This window comes from Myotis davidii, unplaced genomic scaffold, assembly GCF_000327345.1.
Source record: "Myotis davidii unplaced genomic scaffold, ASM32734v1 scaffold292, whole genome shotgun sequence".
NCBI classification, from domain to species: Eukaryota; Metazoa; Chordata; class Mammalia; order Chiroptera; family Vespertilionidae; genus Myotis; species Myotis davidii.
The window spans coordinates 955,959-977,826 of NW_006285042.1; the positions used below are offsets into that span (position 1 = coordinate 955,959).

Here is a 21,868-nt window from a genome sequence, read left to right on the forward strand (position 1 = left end):
GTGGCCAGATTATTATGACCACCTGACGTTTGTAGGCAAATTAGCTATAATTTCCCGCTGAAGTTGCTAGAGGGCCAGACCATTATAAATAGGGAAGCAGGTTGTTTACCATGACAGTAGAAGTGATTTTTTTTCCCCCTGAAGATATGGGTAAACAACGTGATTTAACAGCCTTTGAACATGGGATATATGTGAACATGAGTGGCCAGATAATTATGACCACCCCATCAGTATTTCAATGGGCCACCTTTTGCCTTCAGTACTGCGGCGATTCTTCTTGGCATTGACTCCACGAGATGTTGAAAGGTGATGCAAGGAATCTGACACCATGCCTGATGAATAGCACTGTCCAGTTCTGTGAGATTTGATGGTTGTGGAACCAGCTTCCTGATGGTTCTAACTTCGTCCCACAAATGTTCAATTGAATTGAGATCTGGTGATTGTGGGGGCCACCTAAGCAATGTAAAATCTCCCTCATGTTCTTGAAACCACTCCTACACAATACGAGCACCGTGGCATGGCACATTGTCTTGTTGGAAGAAGCCATCTCCATTCGGATACTCCATCAACATGATAGGATGAACTTGATCAGTAACGATACTTAGCTATGTTGTGCTATTCTGACATTGTTCCACAGGAATTAAAGGGTCCAAATCATGCCAGGAAAACATGCCCAAACCATAACACTGCTCCCACCAGCTTGAAGAGTTGTACTCATGCATGTGGGGGCCATGTTTTCAATCTGTTTCTGCCAAATTCTCACTCTGCCATCTGCATGATGCAACTGGAAACGTGATTCATCGGACCACATGACTTTTTTCCAATGCTCGACTGTCCAATCCTTGTGTTCCTGTGTGAATTGGAGACGTTTTATATTGGTAACTGCAGACAACAAAGGTGTTCGAACAGGCCTTTGGCTTCCATATCCCATATGATGCAGTGTACGGCTAATTTGCCTACAAACATCAGGTAGTCATAATAATCTGGCAACTCAGTGTATATTACATGTTATTATATAATATATAGAAATATTAGAATGTAAGAATGTAAAAGTTAAGGTATATATTTTGAATATGGATCACTTTTTTCATAATCGTGTATATAACATGATGGTTTTTATTTATCATCAGTGCTCATGAATTATTTTCTATTAAACTATAATGTTCTTATTCATTTATATAATCACAAAAATACATGGTAGGTAGACACTATATTTTTCACAATGTATATTAGCTACATTTTCCAATACTTATCTCAAGTAGAACCTGTACCTGCATTGATAGTCATGATCCCAAAGCCTCCTGGAACTCTTCCCAGTTTTGAGAGTATTGAACTATATGGTCAAACTAGAGGCCAATGCACAAAATTCGTGCAAGAGTAGGCCTTCCTTTCCCCGGCTACTGGCACTGGCTTCCCTCTGGGACTCAGGACCTGAGATTCCCTTGTGGCCCCGGCTTCATCCGGAAGGTCGTCCAGAAGGATGTCTGGTCTAATTAGCATATTATACTTTTATTATTATAGATAATGCCCTATAGATTCCTGTCTTATTTCATGAAAGCAAGGGTTCTGTATCATAGGGAATAGCTAATTCAGCTTGACAACCTATTGTGGAACTCAAAATTTTTTTATCAGATTTCTTAAATTTATGTATTTATGAATAAATTTGTTCATAAAAGTTTGGTTTGAGCACATTTTCTGTGTTAGAGGTTAAAGGGATAAAAATGTTTACTTAATTTAACATATGCACCAGTTATTTTCCAGGTATTGGGGATATGATTGTCAATAAAATAGATTGGTTTTTGACCTATGTCTTTGTAAAATTGGATATGCATTATTATTATTTTTTTTAATGTTGACTTCAAATATGAAATCAGACCTAATTCTTCACTAGGAAGTAAGACCCTTGATTTTTCTGGAGTTTCTTTTCTTTTCTTTTTAAAATATTTGTATTCATTTCAGAGAGGAAGGGAGAGGGAGAGAGAGATAGAAACATCAATGATGAGAGAGAATCATTGATTGGCTTCCTCCTACACGCTACCTAGAGGGGTCGAGCCTGCAACCGGGCGTGTACCCTTAACGAGAATCATACCCAGGCACCCTTCGATCTGCAGGCCAATGCTCTCTCCACTGAGCCAAACCAGCTAGGGCTCTGGAGTTTCTTAGTGTTAAGAATTGCTGAGTTCACTATAGCATTTGTGTAGTGTGCAAGTAGTCTTTATTTGAATTATAGAAATTCAAAATTCAAGAGCTTTTAAAAAATTTAGTTAATACTTTTAGTCATTATTATAGATCTATTTTAAGAAATCTTTGGTAGATTTTTCTTAGTGACAGTTATCTTAATAATAACTTAAACTAACAACTTGATAGTAAGCCTACAAAGATTTTACATATACCTAAAATGACTATCCAAAGAATGCTTTAGGAATCTGGAAATTTTGCCTGTCTAATATTTATTTTTATTATCAGTGTTTTAATGTTCAGTTTAGTGTTTTTATTTTTAGAGGTTTTTAACTGTTTCATTTTTTATTTACTTAGTTAGCTCCCCTCAGGAAACTTCTATTAGAGATGGATTTCCTGTTAAAGGTTGTGATGACATCTTGGTGGTTGGACTGGCAGTATGCTGGGGTGGAAAAGATGCCTATTATATTTCCTTGCAGAAGGAACAAAAGCATTCTGGTAAGTAATCACTAGTTGGCAAAGTTACCATATAATTTTAATGTAGCCTCTATCAGGTAGTGACTTGTTTGTTGAGAATAATTTCCTGATACTTACCTAGAATTTACTTTTAGGATTAAAAAAATTTTTTTGGATAGTGGCTAGTGTGTACATGATTTCATATATTAGTTAGAATGAATGTTTTAAGAAATCCTCCCCTCTGCTTGTCACATGGGACTATTTAATACTGTGTTTTCTTGGGGGTAGTGGAGCATCAGGAACTCCCTCGACACCTTAGGGTTTGCTTTTGATGATTGGATCATGGAATTTCTTTTCAGACTTCTTTCAGCCTTTTGACTGGGTCTGGAGCTCATCTAGAGGCAGTGATGAACAAGACATCTACAGTAATTCTCGCACAGCCTTAGAGAAGTCTTTGGAATTGAAAAGATGTGTTCTGGATTATGGTTGTGATTATCATTGCTGGATTGGTTCTAGACAGGAGCAAAATTAATGAGGGAATATTTTAAAGGATGCCATATAATGTTTGTTCCTGAGTAAGCATGAAATATATTCAGTTTGTTTTGCAGGAAAATATGTTAGGATGAGTAGTTACTAAAGCTACAATTAAAAAAAATAATCTTGATATTTAGAATTTTCTCCCACCAGATAAATAGAGCATTATAAATCACCTAGTCTAAACCATAATTTTTATTTATTTATTTATTTAAATCCCCACCCAAGGACATGCTAGAGAGAAGAAAGGAGGGAGGGAGGGAGGGAGGGAAAATAGAGGGGAGGGAGAGAGAGAGACAAAGGAAGAGAGAAAGAGAGAGAGAGAGAAAGAGAAACATCTCGATGTGATAGAGAAACATCTATGGGTAGGCTTCCACTCTCACGCTCTCACCTGGACCAGTTATCAAACCCGCAATCCTGACTGGGAATCAAACTGGCAACCCTTCAGTGCACAGGACAACGCCCAACCAACTGAGCCACTCTGGCCAGGCTATACCGTAATTTTTTAGATTATGAAGCACTTTATCTACAGAGCCAACATGGCCTTTATAAGGTCATGCTGAATTATTGGTTACATGGAACTAGATTTTGAGTCTTTTTCAGCCTTTGCATTATAGATTGCAGTTTCATGTGAATGTATGTGGTTTTTGCCTTAACACTTTTTTTTTTCTTTTAAGAAATTAGTGCCAGTTTGGCCCCACCTCCTCTGGATCCAAACCTGACTGTGAAAGACAGAATGTGGCACCTTAAATCCTGCTTTCCAAGGGAATCAGATAAAGAACGTTCTGTTATCATCTATGACTTCATCCAGACCTATAAAATTCTTCTTTTGTCTTGTGGCATCTCCCTGGAGCAAAGTTATGAAGATCCTAAGGTTCCATGTCTTATTTAATTTTTACATCCTTAAATTTTTTTTTAATGTTTAGTGTTAATTTTTAAATGACTTGGTGTTTATTTACCTCTAACTGTGCACTTCAGTTTTATAGAGTTGTCACTCTTTTATCCAGTAACCTCATTCACCTAGAACAGAATATTATGTATCAAATGCCTTAGTGTAGATAAAAACAGAGATGTCACAAATTCCAAGCACCAAAGTTCATATCTTTCCTCAATGATACGTTAAAATTTTATTTTGGTAGTATGTTCTAAGTTTTCTGTCTTATTGTAAATTAGAAATTAAAGGAGAACTGTCAGATTTTAGATGTATGATAGCAAATGTTTCAAATACCCATGAGGATAGAGGCAGGAAATAGAAGTGTGTAAGATATCCACAGGGAGAGTAGTTAGGGGCCACTGAGTGTAGGGACAAATCACCTTACTTGTCCCTTGAGAACTTTCCTACATAATAGCAACGTATGGTACACTCTTCATAGTGATGACTGAGTTTTTAAGAAAAGGGTAACTTATGTTATTGTAATAAACACATCACTATGATGCATTTTTAGAAGGCATTTATTTACAATATCATAGCCCTCAAAGGGGTATCTTTTCCCACAGTGGGTAGCAAATACCTGAGGCTTGTGGAATATTAATTTTGAGTTGAGATATGATACTGCAGCATGTCCTCAAATAACAGCTATAATTCAACATTGCAGGAACTTACTTGTGGTTTATATTGATTAGCCTGTGGTAAAATTGTTGTTGTTTTTAATGTGTTGTTTCGCTTAAAGTTGCAGAACCTATGAACAATGTTAAGTGAGGACTTACTGTGCTTGGTTGTAATTATCAATATAATTAATAATACAATAATTTTTAGTTTCTTAAGCTTTTTTGGTAAAGGCAGTATTAGACAATCTAAAGGTATTATCCTTTTCTATACTTCAAGCCAGGCTTGGTTTACATGTGATTAATACCATGTAGTTTCTTTTCTTTTCCTATTGAATTTATTGGGGTGACATTGGTGAATAAAATTATATAGATTTCAGGTGTACAATTCTATTTGACATCATCTGCATATTGTATTGTGTATTCATCACCCTAAGTCAAGTCTCCTTTTGTTACCATTTACCCCTGCCCCCTTTACTGTTTTCCACCTCCCTCCATCCCTCTTCTTCCAAATGCCATGTAGTTTCTAAACTGACTTGTACTGGATATAAAAGGTTGTCACATAATTCTGATGTTCCAGAATCCAAAATGAGAATATGGGTAATATGAGCTTATTAAAACTACAGTAGCATCACAGATTTATGTAGCACCTTTTGCATAAACTACTTGATATAATTGGTTTTGTAGATCAAAACACTTTTTATGTAAGAATATAAACTATTAATTTATAAAAATCTCACTTTTATAAGAAACATTTGCAAATTTTTACAATAGATTATCTTATTCAGTACCTCCTAAAAGGTTTCTGATCACCATACCTCTAACAATTCTTTGGATACCAGCTGAGTGTCCAGTTCCACTCAATTCTGACACTAGTGTCAGATCATCTGTCCCACAAAATGCCCTGCCACTCCTTCAGACTCCAGCCATAGTCCCAGGTTGTTTACCTGTGCTTCTGACCAACCATCTATAAATCAGAGGTTCTCACTACTCCCTCCTTTGGTTTAATTAATTTGCTAGAGCAGCTCACAGAACTCAGGAAACCATTTTACTCACTAGAAGACCAGTTTATTACAAATCAACAACCAGATGCTGGAGGCTAATTCCAGCATGTCATAAACGCAAGAAGTTCATCAAAAGGTTGATGGAACCTTGAGGCTTCAGCAGGGCTGAAGATACATATTATTGCCTGCTGGAATAGCTGAAAGCATTTCCCCAAACCTGAAAATCTACATGTTATTACCTGCTGCTGGCCAAACAGCTGAAGAGCTGAGGGCAGTTCCACCAACCTGACAATGCCTACCATTTACCAGATTTACCTTTGATATGTACATCTGTTTGCTTTAGACCAAAATGTGGGAATAAAAAGCCCTGAGTCCAGAGAAGGAGAGAACTTGGTTATTATAGCTAAGTCTCCTCTGGCTCCCCCATGTATTCCAAATTTATATTTCTAGTCTCTTTATTAATTTACACGCAGCCCCTCCTCCAGATTCCTGAGCCCTTCTAGATGCTGAGAACGACCCCGGCATTAACCAGATGAAGAGATACGTGAGTGTGGTATGTGAACAGGGGCCTGGAGCTGCCATGCTCTCTGTCAGCACCTTTATTCATTCACCAACCTGAAAGCTCTCCACACCCACTCCTTTTGTGTTTTTAAAGGAGGATTCATTACTTAGCCATGTTTCATTAAATCATTGCCCCTTGGTTATCAGTTCAGTCTCCAGCCCCTTCCAATCTCCATCCTTAGGTGAATTAGGAGCATTCCAAAGGTCACCTTATTGACCTAACAAAAGACACCTTTACATTTCTTACCACTTTGGAAATTCCAAGGTTACTGGAACTCTGTGCTAGATATACAGACTGGGGACAAAGATGATATTTATATATTTTTTATAATTCACAATATTTCAACACCCCCCTCCCCAACTACATTCTTAACCTACAAAAGAAGTAATTGAGCCATATGGTAATTGTCAGAATTATGAACAGGGCCTAGATTTCCTTTTTCTAAATCCAGTTTTGATCTCCCAGATGTAGTGTTAGCAACTACAGGTTTTCTAGTCTCATTGGGAAGCTAAAAATAGCAATCAAATGACCAACTGGATGGTCATGGTAACAGGTCTTCATCCTGAAGGGAAAGCCAAAGGCTTTCTAAAACAATGGATTTGGACTTTTAGTGATAAAACCTTTATGTCTCACTTTTTCCGATGTTAAGAGAGAATGAAATAAACCTGAAACTATATGGGCCCATCTTTATTATAGTAGCTTAGCCAACATCAGCCTTAGTGGAAAAAAGTCCATCTGCTTTTTCAGAAACATGGTTTCAGCTAGCTGAGAGGCACTGGGTTTAAGTCTACTTAAGAACTAAGTCATCAGGAACATTACAGTAATGGAAAAAGCATGTTTTCCTTCTTTGAAGGTCACTGCTCTTATTGGTACCAAAAATGAGTCCTGGTAGTATTATTCTTTTTTTCTCCTTTCCTGGGAAGACCTCTGAATAAGTATTAAGTAAAAATGAGCTCTCTTTCCCCCCCTTTTAACTTAAGTGTGCAGAAATGTCTTTGAAAAAAATCAATCAAGAAAACATCCTGATTGCTATTGTTTCAGGTGGCGTGCTGGTTACTAGATCCGGATTCTAAGGAGCCGACTGTTCACAGCATAGTTACCAGTTTTCTTCCTCATGAGCTTCCACTCCTGGACGGGATAGAGACCGGTCAAGGAGTTCAAAGCCTGGGACTGAACGTCGGCACTGAGCATTCGGGGCGATACAGAGCATGTGTAGAGTCCATTCTCATCTTCAACTCTATGAACCAGCTCAATTCTTTGTTGAAGAAAGAAAACCTTCACGGTAAAGCAAAGTTCCTAGCATATTTATGCTGTTACAAATTGGAGATAATTATATATTTAGCCACTTTTTATTATAGAAAAGTAAAATACACTTTTTACACAAATGCTATTGTTGGATTGTCAAGTACAGGGGTCCACAAACGTTTCTGTTGAAGGCCAGATGGTAAATATTTTCGCTCTGCAGGCCAGATAGTCTCAATCACAAATATTCAACTCTGCCATCATAACACAAAAGCAGCCATAGAGATGAAAACAAGTGTTCCAATAAAACTTTATTTACAAAAACGGGCATCTGCCCCTAGTTTGGCCATAATTTGCCGATCTCAGGCTCTACTGTAATGAAGAGAATTAGCGATGTTTTATTCATTTACTAGAGGCCCGGTGCACAAATGTGTGCATGGGTGGGGTCCCTCGGCCTGCCTGGCGATTGAGGCCTATGGGCAGGAGGGGCGGCCAGCTGAGAGGAGGGGCTGCGAGAGGTTGGCCAGCCACGGGAGGTTGGCTGTGGGAGTGCACTGACCACCAGGGGGCAGATCCTGCATTGAGTGTCTACCCCCTGGTTGTCAGTGCACACATAGCGACTGGTGTACCGGTTGTTCCAGTAATTCGGTCATAACAGTTGCTTAGGCTTTTATATACATCGATTGCTTTTATATTTGAACTATATCAAATGATTTTTATTCACATTTAGAATATATCTTTCATGGAATTAAAATGTGAACCATTTTCTTTTTATAGTTATGAACAGTTATTTTTTCAGCAAAGGATATTCATCTGAATCTTTTTTCCCCCACATAACAAATAGCATGGACTTATTATGCAGTCTGCTGGTCCATATTGAGTATCTTGACTTCACAGAGCATAATATATGCTAATGGCAAAAATGATGAAGTGGAAGAAAGTTGGCTTCATTGTGAGAAGATATAAAACATGAACTTATTGCCTGATTAATAAATACTAGAAAGAGCAGACTGATGAATTCACACAGACCAGGGTTTGATTCTGGGCTATGTCACTTGCAAGTGAGGGGCCTTGGGCAAGATACTGAAACTCTCTAAGTCTAGTTCTTATAAAGAGTTATGAGTATTAAATGAGAGAGAACTAAGTGCAATGTCTGTCTCAGAGTAGGCATTCATTTTTGACTTAGTTGATTATTAATATTTTTACTGCTAACACAAGCTCTTTGTGCTGATAGTAATGTTCTCCCTAGTATCATTGGGTAGAATAATACAAAGACCAGACTGACTTGCTTACATGATATTAGCAGCTCTTGAACAGCCACTGAAATGTTTCAAACTTAACTTCTCTGAGTCAATGTAGGCAGGCCAAGGAGTGGGAGTATGTGTGACACATGCCACAGGACTGCTTCTACACTCATGGACAATAATGCTAAATGAACACATCTCTTACCCTCTGCCTGCTGGTCTACTTCCAGGTCAGGTGTCCTGGATACTCTGTATAGTTCCCAGATAATCAACATTTGATGGTGGTAATATGGATTAGTTTGTAACTTTTTTTTTTAATCCTCACCTGAGGATATTTTTCCCATTGCTTTTCAGAGTGGAAGGGAGGGAGGGGGAGGAAAACATAGACATGAGAGAGAAACAGTGATTGGTTGTCTCTCTCTTGTGCCTGACACGGGGCTGGGGATCGAACCTTCAATTGAGGTATGTACCCTTAACCAGGAATTGAACCCTTCACCCTTCAGTCCACAGGCTGATTTTCTAAGCACTAAGCCAAATGGGCCAGGGCCTAACTTTTTTTTTAAAATATGTTTTTATTGATTTTTTAAGAAAGAGTGGAAGGGAGAGTTATAGAGAGATAGAAACATCGATCAGAGAGAAGTATCAACATTGATTGGCTGCCTCCTGCATGCCCCCCACTGGGGATCAAGCCTACAACCCAGGCATGTGCCCCAACCAGCAATTAAACCAATGACTTCTTGGTTCATGATGCCGAACCACTGAGCCACACCAGCCAAGCCAGATTGGTTATTTTTTAATATTTTTTATTTTCATTGTGCCTTGAAAGCTTTTTTTCCTGCAAAAAAAGTTGGTGACTAGGTGTTAAATGCATTCTTGAGCAGTGTTAAGTCTTTTCTTATTCAAAGACTAGAGGCCCAGTGCATGAAATTTGTGCTGGGTATAGTCCCTAGTTCTGGTCGGTGATCGAAGCCGAAGCATCTGGCATGGAAGGGCAGGTCCCAGCTGACCTCTGGGCCCTGGGCAGCACCTAGGCCCCCAGGCCCCCATGCACACCCCTTCGCCTGAGTCACAGCACCTGAGTCCCCACGCGAAGAGGTGGAGAGCGTGACCAGATGTTGAGGGCTGGGGCACAGCATGGGCCTCTGGGCCACCCAGCAGTGTCACATGGAGGCCAGGTTGGCAGCACACTCTCTTCCAGCCGGGCTCGCAGACCAGCTTCTACATAAACCCATGGGGAGCCCAATAGCCCCTTCTGTTCCGGTGGCTGGGCCTGGTTTACTCTCTAAACAGCAATGTAAAAGAAACCTTGCTAATTAATATTTGCTCAACTTTGCCTATAGTCATTGTAAAATGACTATATTTTTCCTCTCTTATACTTTGTTTTTGGTAATAAAGTTATTCTAGTTTCATGGAATGTGTTGATGAATATAACCTCCTTTTATTTTGGAGGAGTTTATGTTTCATAGAAATGATATGTTCCTCAAATTTTTGGTAGAATTTGCCTGTAAACTGTTTCTTTGTGGAAATATTTTTTACTACTACTTTGATGTCTCTAATAACTGTAAGATTATTCAGTTATATCTTTTAGATTATGTTTTGGTAAGCTTTATTTTTTAAGAATTTATCTCTTTCATCTAAATGTTCAAAATTTTTTGTCATAAAGCTATTGTTTTCTCTCTTTTTATTTTTTTTTTTATTTTTACACTAGTGGCCCGGTGTATGAAATTCATGCATGGGAGAGGGGTTTTTTCTCAGCCTGGCCTGCACCCTCTCCAATCTGGGACCCCTTGAAGGATGTCCTACTGCCAGTTTACAGGGATCAGGCCTAAACCAGCAGTCGGGCATCCCTCTCACAATCCAGGACCACTGGCTCCTAACCGCTCACCTGCCTGCCTGATTGCCCCTAACCACCTGCCTTCACCAGCCTGATCACAATGGCCCTGCCCTCCACCAGCCTGATCACCCACAACTGCCCTCCCCTCTTGGCCTCTAACTGCCTCTACCTTGGTACCGCCACCATGGCTTTGTCCAGAAGAACATCTGGAAGGTCTCCTGGAAGGTCTCCCAGTCTAATTAGCATATTACCCTTTTATTAGTATAGATTTCAGGTATATCTGTTATGTCCTCTTTCTCTTTTATAATATTAACTAGGGGCCAGTGCATGAATTCATGCACCTTGATAGGAACTGCGGGCCGCGAGGCTGTGGGGGCCACAGGGGCGGGCTTGGCCCATCCTCCGCACCCCCGCCAGGTCTCTCCCACCAAGCCCAGGTCCCCTGTCTGCCGGCAGCCCTGCTCCCATCACCACCGCTGCTCACACCCACTGATGGCGCTGGTCCCACTCACACCTGCTGATGGCGCGGAGCGATTGGGACTGCCACTCCCACGCGCTGATGGAGCCAGCTCCAGTTGTACCCGCTGATGGTGCCGAGAGATTGGGGCTGGTGCCAGCAGCAGGTGCAAGTAGGGCCGGTGCTGTCAGTGAGTGCGAGTGGCGGCTGCTGCCCTGACCGCCCCTCAGGAGCAGGGGGAGGTGGAGAAGCCCTTGGGGTGATTGGGGCCAGCATCCACCACTTGCACCCCCTGATGGCACTGAGCAATCGGGACCAGTGCTGGGCACCGGCAATGGGTTCGAGCAGTGACTCCAGCGCTGGCTGTGGGTGCAAGTGTGGGTGGCACTGGGTGCGAGCTGCGGCTCCGGTGCCAGCAGTGGGTGCAAGTGGGGTGGTCGCCGGCAGCAGGTGTGAGTGTTGGGCAGGACTGTGGCATGTGGGAGCAAAGAATTTCAGTAACCTCCAAAGGCTTGCCCCGATGACAGCAACTGGCACCCCGCCTTGGTCTGGCGCCCCCCTGCTCACCTGCTCCACCTTCCTGCCACAGCCTATGCCTTCCAGGTTCCATGCTCTGCTACCTGCTGCTGACACCCGCCATGTTCTGTGCATGTCCCTTCATGGTCAGCGCACGTCAAAGTGACCTATTGTTTGGTTGTCCACCATTCAGTCTATTTGCATATTAGCCTTTTATTATATAGGATTTACTTCACTGGGTGTTTATCCAGTTTTTCTGACTTTTCAAAGAGCCAGTTTTGCCTTTGATCTTTCTATTGTTTTTGTTTTCTATTTCCCTGAATTCTGCCAACATTTATATTATTTCTTTTCTTATAGTTTATTACTTTATCTTGCAGTCCTTTTTCTAAATTCATAAATTTGATACTTATTACTTTTCAAGTCATTTTTTGTTTTCTAATTTAAGTACTTAAGACTATAAATTTTCCTTAAAACTTTACTTTCATTTTATTTCACAATTTTTGACATGTAATGTTTTCATCATTTTATTCTAAATATTTAAGAATTTCTGTTATGACACATTTTGGCTTATAGATTATTTAAAAGATCGGTTTTTAATTCCTGAATACTTGGAAACTTTTTATTTTGTATTCTTACTTTTACCTTCAAACTTAATTGTATTGTGGTTAAAGAACATAGTTGTATAATACCCATTCTTTGAAATTTTTTGAGTTGCTTTGTGACCTAAAACTGGAACTGTGGTGTAAATGTTCTATGCATATCTAAGAAGAATGCGTATTCTAACTCTGATGCAGACGTTTATAAATGTCTTTTAGTCAGGGTTGTTGTTTAAAATTTCTATTTCTAATGTTACATGTTGTTCAGTCAATTTTAACTATCTACTGAGACCATTTAATCAGATGCATACATATTTAAAATTGATTTATCTTCCTGGTGAATTAAAACATATATTTATGTAGTGACCAGCTCTACCACTAGTATTTTTTTTCTTAGTCTATTTTCTGGAATGAATATTGCAATATCAACTTTCTCTTGATTAATATTTGCTTCATATATCTTTTTCTATTCCTTTTAAACCTGAAGGTCCTATGCTTTATTTTATTTATTTATTTATTTTGGTCCTATGCTTTCATGTTTCTTATAAACAGAATATAGCTTATTCATTTATTTTTCAAACGTAACAATTTTTTTTAATTTACCAATTTATTGTGATTATTGATATATTCACATTCTGTTTCCCTGATGCCTTACTTTGTATTTGTCTCTTTTTTATTTGGTGACTAGTTCATTCATAGCTGTGCCCTGTGCAGTAACCATTTCATATCTGCAACTCTTGAAATCTAAACCTGCCATTTGTTGCTTCTGCTGAATTCCATTAATATTTCTGTGCTCTTGTATTTTTCATACTTTTTGTGAATTCCTACAAGATTTGAACAGTGGAGCCCTGCTGGCCTGACTTGAAAAAGCTTTCCCTCCACAAAGGTTTTCCTCTTGTCCCCACTGTTGTCAAACAACACTGTGTCCTTGGACCACATCAGCCTGCCTTGAGAGTTTTGGTTCAGAACAGGAGTCTGAGAATTAGCTTCTCCTCCTGTTGGTATTCTAAAGATATGCATCCTCTCAACCTCTTGGCTATAGGACTTTATTCCCATGACAACCCCGCTCCTTCCTGCTGCCTAAGGTTCCAGTTGAGCTCCCTGTCACTCTGACTGCTGTTCTGACTGTTCTTATTCTGACCCTGGTTCCTTATTTTTCCAGTCCCGCTAGTCCCTTGAATTTCTGCTTTGAGTTCAGGACTCAAAAGTAGACTGACTGCCTGATATCTCCTCCTGTTAGAGGCCAGTAGTTCTCACTTGTTTTAGTGTTGATTGTGGGTGTTCCCGGAGATCTCTCTCCCGCTGATTGAGACCAGCAGTGCCTCAGAGACCAGGGTTTCTTAGAGTCCTACTGACCCACAGTACTGGAAAGTGAGATCTTTGGTGTGGATTTTTTTCTTAATGATTTGGGACAGTGTTTCTCAGTGCATTCTAGGGACACTATTCAGGATGTTAGTAAGTATTATAAAACAGAGAGTTTTATGGTTGAATAATTCCAGACTTTTGGTTAATACAAAATTAAATAATTGTCTTTGCTTCTGGTCTTCTCAGAGCCTTTTGTGTATTAACAGGACTCATGAATATCCCAGAGCAGTATATAAATGCTGAACTCAAAGCATACAGTGCCACATTTCTTATAGAGTATCTTTGGGACTAAAATTCCGATGAACTTGGAAAATTGATTTAGAATGGCAACTCTGTTGAAAAATGTCAGCGGATAGAAAATAATCTGATTCTTAAGGAATTTTCTTTACTCTTTGGTAAAGTGCATCAGAAAATGTAAAACCTCCATATTTAGTTCTTTGTGCAAGCATGCATGCCATGGGACCAGGAATACTGGAAACAATTTTAGGGAATTAACACTTTGTAGTCAGTTTAGCAAATAAAATTAACTATTTTTCTCTTGCTAAGAGTAGAAGCAGAAACATTATTTTGGGAGAAAAGCAGTCTCTTGTAATCCAGACTGTTCACAATATTGCCAATTCTTCTATCCTCTGGATGGCCAAGGATAACAGTCTAGTGCTTACGTGGAAAAGTGGGAAGTACTTTTATGCCTTTCATTGTTGTTTTGAGAACGCTGCTCAGGCAACTGGATTGTGAAGGAGAGCTTAGGTATCACCTTCAGGCTTTGCTAGAAGAATTCTATGCACAGAGTTAGATAATGATGCTGATCTAGTCAGTTGGATGGTAAATTAATGTTTTAGTTTTCCTTTTGTCTTCCAGATGCTTTATGTAAAGTGGAAATGCCCTGTCAGTACTGCTTGGCCTTGCTAGAACTGAATGGAATCGGCTTTAGTACTGCAGAATGTGAAAGTCAGAAACACATAATGCAAGCCAAGCTGGATGCAATTGAGACTCAAGCCTATCAACTAGCCGGCCACAGTTTTTCCTTCACCAGTACAGATGACATCGCTGAGGTTGTATCATAGGAATAGGGAATTTAGAAAAGTAATTTTTAGAGTTAAAAATGGGGTGTGTGTTTATGCATGTGTGTGGGTGCATTTCCTAAATGAGTTTATCTAAACATCAAGGATCAGAAAAAAAACAACACAGTTCATTTAAGCAGAATACTTTGGAGATAGAGTATTCTAGCATATAATTTATGTTATATCTTATATTTATGAAATAGGAAGATGATAAAGAAGGTTCCTAGACCATAGGCTCTATGAGAAGGGAAATTGCTTGGAACAGAGGAGGCACTTAATAAATATTTTGTTGCACAAAGATAGTTGCATAACAGCATAGCTCTTGTTCCATGAAGTTATTAACTTCATGAGCTCTCACCTCTAAATCCTCTTTTAGAATACTAGATATTTTTTCAGTTGTTAATGAAAAATGGATTTTTGTGATTATTTGCTTTTTAAACCTAATTAAGATTTTTATCACCTTACATAAGTTTTGACATGGTTTATTCTTGGTTTTTATTTTGAAAGATTGGTGTTCTATTCTCCTACAAATGTAGGTTGGGTGCTAACACTTAATAGCATACGGTGTTTTCAGATGTGATTCAATAATATAAGATATTGGTGAAGATCATAGGCTTTAGAGACAGATTTCCTGGGTTTGAATCCTACCTCCTTCATTTATTCACTAACTCTAGTACCTACCTGAAAACACATAAAATTACATAAGGAATTTATCAAAAATATAGAACCTCTGGATTTCAGTATGACTAGGCTTGGAGGAAAGGCAGGAACCTGTGCCTTTGTGACTCAGATGTGTACTAGTGTATTAGAACCATAGGCCTAGATCAAACTCTGAGCTGGAATAAAAGTCCGTTGGTGTTATTAGCTTGTTCTTAGGTCTTCCATGTTAAAACAGAAGCTATATATAAGGTGATCTAACAGTTTCACACTGAGTATTTAATCCTTGCTGATTTTAAGTTGAATCTTTGAATTGGACAGGAGCCACTAATACTAATACAGGAGCCACTCGCCACCTGGCTGTTTAAATTTAAATTAATTAAAATTAAATAAGATATATCAAATTAGCTCCTTATTTGTGCTAACCACATTTCCAATGTTTAGTAGCCACATTGTGGCTAGTAGCTACCATATTGAATAGTGAAAATACAAAACATTCCCATTATTGCAAAATATTCTTTCAGATGGCACCGATCTAGAGCAGGGATCAGCAAACCACAGCTTGCAGGCCAGATCTGTGGAACACAGCCACGCCTCCTCATTTACTTATTGTCTATGGCTGCTTTCATTCTATAGTCACACAGTCGAGAAGCTGACAGACAGTAAACCATGCAAAGCTGAAAATACCTGTTATGGGGCCCTTTGTGGGAAAAGTTTGCTGACGGAAGCATAGGTTAGTGAAAAGAAAAAAAGGACTTTATAGTTATAAGACTCTGGGTTCTAATTCTTAATTCTACTTTCTGGCCATGTAATATTGAACACGTTTTTCAGATTTGTCGCAGAATTGTCATAAAGTTACATGTGATGACACATGTTAAAGCACCTAGCATAACGGCTGGCATATAGCAGCTGTTCAGTAAATCATAGTGCTTCTTGCCCTGTCTTGTTCAACTCCCTCATTTCACAGATGTGTTCATTGAAGCCTGGAGAAATAATTTATACACAAGATCCCCTCTCTGCCCCAGAGCCTGTGTAGGCCTTGTTTCTTCAGTGAGTGCGTTGGCCACTCTAGCTTTCATTATTGCTACATTGGGTTGGCCACCTTCTTCTGACTTTGTGTCCAGGGACTCTCAGGGTCCAGCCTTATGGCGGTAGAATTAGATGGCTTTTTGGACCCCTTCCTACTTACTGTTTTCTGATTTTTGTGATCAGAATAACCATGAAGGCTCCCATGTTGATTCTATGGGGCCTAAATGATTGAGCAGCCAAATTGTTTACCACATCAAGTGGTATTTAGGAGCATTCACAATCCTCAGAGTAACCTAAAGTCTCAATGTCAATAGCTTATTTGTCAGTTGTTCAGCACAGAGTACACATTCCTGTGTTCTTGATGTTTAAAAGCCTGGTGTTAGTATTCATCTGTCAGTGCCTAAGTAGTATGGGTAGCCTACTGACACATCAATTTTATTACCATTATTTATTAAATGCGATAATTCAAAATTCTCCTAAAAACCCCACACCATTCTTCCAACCCATGTTGAACTATATGATTGTTTTCTCAAATAACTTTAAAATTGTTTTCTTTTTTAAAAATTCTTTATTTTTTAAAGTATTACATGTCTCCCTTTTCCCCCTTAATGACAGTACTTGAGATTTGATTCTTGACTAAGAAGCTTTAATTTCTTACAGGTTTTATTTTTGGAATTAAAGTTGCCACCAAATGGAGAGATAAACAACCAAGGCAGCAAGAAAACTTTGGGAGCTACCAGAAGAGGGAATGACAATGGACGCAAGCTAAAGCTGGGAAAGAGGTTCAGCACGAGCAAGGTGCTCTTTGGGGTAGTCACGGGGCAACACTGAACTACTTTTAGCATGTTGGTGTCTTCAAAGAATGTTGATGAAATCAAGATCCAACGTAGCGCACCATTTGAACTTTTCCACAATAAAACAAATTGGTTTGTGGTTTGGTGGCCACAATAAATGTGGAGATGTTTCAGCATGGAAAATCGGGACCATAATCTGAGTTAGCGGTTGTGTCCTTCCTATCATTAAAACAGCGTAAAGGTTTGTAAACCTCAGACCTGTAGACATCATTTAATTATTGACATCCACTATTCTTAGACTTCCAGTATAATATAATTTATACAGTTATAGGAACACTAGAGGCCTGATGCATGAAATTTGTGCAAGAGTGAGCCTTTGCAGCCTCGGCTGCTTCGATCCCTCCCTTGTAGCCTCGGGCAGCTGCCTGGATCTTGCTGCTGCAGCCCTGGCTTTGTCCCGGAAGGACATCCGGTCTAATTAGCATATTATGCTTTTATTATTATAGATGAACAAAGATATGGGAAAATTTTTTTTTAAAAGAGAAAAAAACCCAAGCCAATACAAATAAAATCCTTTTTTTCTTTTCAATCAGGGCAAAATAATAAGTTTTACATTAGTTTCTTTTAAGAGTCTAACCTGCTGATTTCAAAGTATAATTGCTAGTTATAATTCATAGAAAGTATATGCATGGGAGAGAAGAGAGAAAGGGCTTATTTTGCATTTTTGCTGTAGAATGTTGACCCTAATATCATTAACTATGTCTTGCCTTATCTGGGGAAGTTTCCACAGCTTCATTCTGTAGCAAAACTTTTTATTTGAGCTCACACGTTTCTATTTGTTAACATTCATTGAAAGTCTTTAGCATGGAAAATTTAAAGTGTTAAAATAAATGTCTTCAAATTTTCTTGATACAGCAAACCATGAAAATATTATGGCAAAAAGGGGGGAAAGGGAAACTTCCAATTATTTGAGGAATGGAGGAGAAAAATATAGAGATAAAAAGAGATGATGTAAACTCTTGGGTAGAGTGTGGGTAGATCTAAATTGATGTTGCTCAGCATTAATATGTTTGCTTTTAATAATCTGTAGTTATCATAGTTTTAGCATTATTGTGATTTCTATAAAACCCAAACAGTAATTTTGAGTTATAGATACAGAGGTTAGCAAATTTAATTTGGAGACTATATTATTTACCTAAAAGAGGTTCTATTTGCTAAGGAATTTGCATAAGAATCAGATCTTAACCTTGTGTTTCTTTGGCAGGATGTTTTAAACAAATTAAAGGCATTGCATCCTTTACCAAACCTGATATTAGAGTGGAGAAGAATTACTAATGCTATTACCAAAGTCGTCTTTCCCCTGCAGCGGGAAAGGCGTCTGAATCCTTTCCTTGGCATGGACAGAATCTATCCTATTTCACAGTCACACACTGCTACAGGTAATGAGGAATTTTAAATGTGGATAATACCAAATTTTGAAAAAAAAAGTTTCATAAATATTTTCTTAGGATCACTAAGGAATTCAAGTGTGGATCATTGGGTTAAATGAAGTTTCGTAAACATTTATAAAACACATACTACATCCAAAGCATAGGTGGATGGTACCTAGATACAGAGATGAGTTAGTAAGATATAGCTTCTGCTTTCAAGTACTGTATAGAGAAGCTAGGTGTCCGAGACTGATTTATATCCAGAATTAAATATTTGAGTCGGTGATCTTATCTAATTTCAGTCCTAGCCCTCTCCCGAACACCTTAAGATTCTCTCCAACTTGAATCTAAGTAGGTATATGGGGCTTTTGTATAATGAGTGAGCATCTTATTTCACTCAATTAGAAAAGAGCTCTGGAGTCCTTTGGTTGTCTCATGGCCCTCTTGGCATAGATGTGAGTGTAATATGGTGCGGAAAAAAGTTTTCTTTCTCTAGGCAGTGCAGAACTTTATTTTTTTCCTGAATTCTTTATTTTTAAATTTTTAAAAAAATATATTTTTATTGATTTCAGAGAGGAAGGGAGAGGGAGGGATAGAAACCTTCTGAACCCCCCAGGCTGGGGATGGAGCCCACAATCTGGATTGTGCCCTGACAGGGAATTGAACTGGGACCTCCTGGTTCATAGGTCGACGCTCAACCACTGAGCCGCGCCCACCAGGCCACTTTAAATATTAGCCAAATGCAGTATGCAGTAGAAGTAAGGGCAGTGTTAACTCCTTCATAGGGAAGTTTAGATGGATGGTATGGATTTTGATACCAGATTTTTATAAGGTTTGAATCTGGTGCTATTAATCTTTAGACAAAGTGCTAACCTCTCAGTGCTCAAGTTTTCTCTTGATAAAAAAGTGTAATAATAGTCATATCTCACCGATCATCCTGAGGATTTAATGGGATAATACCTGTCAAGCGTTAGAATAGTGCATAGCATTTAGTGTGTGGCTTATCACCAGCTATTGCTGTTAGTAAGGATGGAAGCACCATGAGGAGCTGCTTTTTTCTCTGCTTGTTTATTCCTTGTTCTCAACTTCTCTTTTCCTTCTTCTCTATATAACTAACCTCTTAGTTCTTCCTAGCCATTCCTTGCCCTCTTAGTATTTCAGTTTCATTGGTGTAAACATATGTAAAATAAATCCTTGTTGGTGAAAAAAACAAAATCAACCTAGAATTTCAAAGCTGTTGCACACTTATTTGTTGCTTATAAAGCAGAAAGTAATCCATTCCATGTATCTACATTTAAAGAATATTTTAGAAATAGAAGTTTCCTTAAGTGTAGAAAAGCCATTTCATTATTAGACTTCATCTCCATAATGCTACCTTCATATTTTGTCATTTTTATCATCTTGTTTGTCTGCCAGTGTTACCTCATTAATTCAAACACTAAACCTGACAATGAAGTAGAATTACAGAAAAGAAGACAGTGTCCTGAGGCACAAAGATGGATTCTTTTTTAAAAAAATATTTTTTTATTGATTTCAGAGAGGAAGGGAGAGGGAGAGAGAGATAGAAACATCAATGATGAGAGAGAATCATCGATTGGCTGCCCCCTGCACATCCCCAACTGGGGACTGAGCCCACAACCCAGGCATGTGCCCTTGACCGGAATCGAACCCGGGACCCTTCGTTCCACAGTCCAATGTTCTATCCGCTGAGCCAAACCAGCTAGGGCTCAAAGATGGATTCTTCATCTGCTATTTGTTAGCTTTGTAACAGTGAATAGGCCATTTAATGATAATAATTATATTAATATCTACCATTAATTGTGGACTAGTTTTTGCTAACAGCTAAATAACAGAGGCATAATATAATGGGTTTATTCAGGAAAACAATATTCTAGGTACTTACAATGTCTGACTTATTAAAAGAAGGTAAAATTACATATAGTAGCTAGTAGAGAGTCTATTACAATGGTGTATCATAAAACACATCACTACACATGTATTATAAAAACTGCAAAAAACAAAATCAGTTACCCAAACTTTTTTTAAGACTCTGTTTAAAAAAAAATCTATACCTCTCCCCTTTTCTCTGTAAAAAATCAATAAAATATATTTAAAATAATAAATAAATAAATAAATAAATAAATAAATAAATCCTCATCTGAGGCTGTGTTATTGATTTTTAGAGAGAGAGGGAGAGGGAGAGAGAGAAAGAGAGACATTGGTTGCCTCCCATATGGACCCACAAACCTGGGTATGTGCCCTGGCTGGAATCAAACCCTCGACCTTTCTGTGTACAGGATGATGCTCCAACCAAGTGAACAACACCAGCCAGGGAAACTTCTTTTGAACAATGTTTATGTGTTCTAGAGAAATTCAACCAAGAAGTAAACAAATAAAACGTAAAATATTTTGGGGAAAATAAAGTCTATAAACATTTAAGCAAATTGCTTTCTGTTTCTTAAGAAAACTCATTAACTACCTGATTCTAGTCTTCAGCTATGTGTCCATGTTAGCATTGGTCCTTTTGATGAGTGATGATGAGGAGGAAAATCAGCCAGGTGAGGTCTAGAAAGGGACGTTCTACCTCTCACGGCTACTCTATCTCCCACGTAAGCTAACTCCTCTGGCCCAGTTGTCCCTCTTCAGCACTCAGGTTGCTCTTTAGCTCCAAATCCTCTTCCCTGTATCTTGAGCATTCCTGGCTTTTAAAGGTGCTGACAATCCTTTAGCCTAGGATCCATTTGATTAGTCTTCATTCATTAATGTAACTGCTAACATTTTATAGTGCTGACATCTGATACTCATTTTAGCACAGGAATAGTTCAATTTATCAAATTAGTTCGTATCATAGGCTTGTTTTCTAGAGAGCTAGGTTAATGTACAACATTGTATTATAGCTGATTCATATGTTCACTTACATTGGAATTTATCTTGTACTTATTTTATCATTGTTAGGCACATAAACATAATGAAAAATATTTTATTTAAATATAAATTTATTTTATTTTAGCAATAATAGAGCGTACATTTTTAAGCTAATTCAGAAATGCAATTACAATTAAGATAAATGTTAGATTCCCCCCTCCCCCTAATTTTATATCTTTATTCTATTTGATTTTAGGACGAATAACATTTACAGAACCAAATATTCAGAGTGTGCCAAGAGATTTTGAGATCCAAATGCCAACACTAGTAGGAGAAAGCCCACCTTCCCAAGCCCTAGGCAGAGGCCTACTTCCCATGAGCAGGTAGACATTATGTTTTTTTGTTTTTGCGTTAATATATTTTTGTGAGTATGAATGGCTTGAAAATAGCCTAGTGGACAAAATAATGAAAATAGTTGAAATTTCTGTTTTAGCTTTAT

The 21,868-nt window shown here is 38.4% G+C and overlaps 1 protein-coding gene across 1 annotated transcript in view; it reads left to right on the forward strand.

Annotated features, from left to right (window-relative positions):
• Positions 1 to 21,868, forward strand: part of POLQ (polymerase (DNA directed), theta) — a 92,739-nt gene that overhangs the window by 43,563 nt on the left and 27,308 nt on the right. The window contains exons 17-23 of the mRNA XM_015558478.1: positions 2,536 to 2,676; positions 3,846 to 4,042; positions 7,321 to 7,561; positions 14,392 to 14,585; positions 16,941 to 17,078; positions 18,339 to 18,513; positions 21,626 to 21,752. Coding sequence (XP_015413964.1) covers positions 2,536 to 2,676; positions 3,846 to 4,042; positions 7,321 to 7,561; positions 14,392 to 14,585; positions 16,941 to 17,078; positions 18,339 to 18,513; positions 21,626 to 21,752 — 1,213 coding nt within the window. The remainder of the gene's footprint in view (positions 1 to 2,535; positions 2,677 to 3,845; positions 4,043 to 7,320; positions 7,562 to 14,391; positions 14,586 to 16,940; positions 17,079 to 18,338; positions 18,514 to 21,625; positions 21,753 to 21,868) is intronic.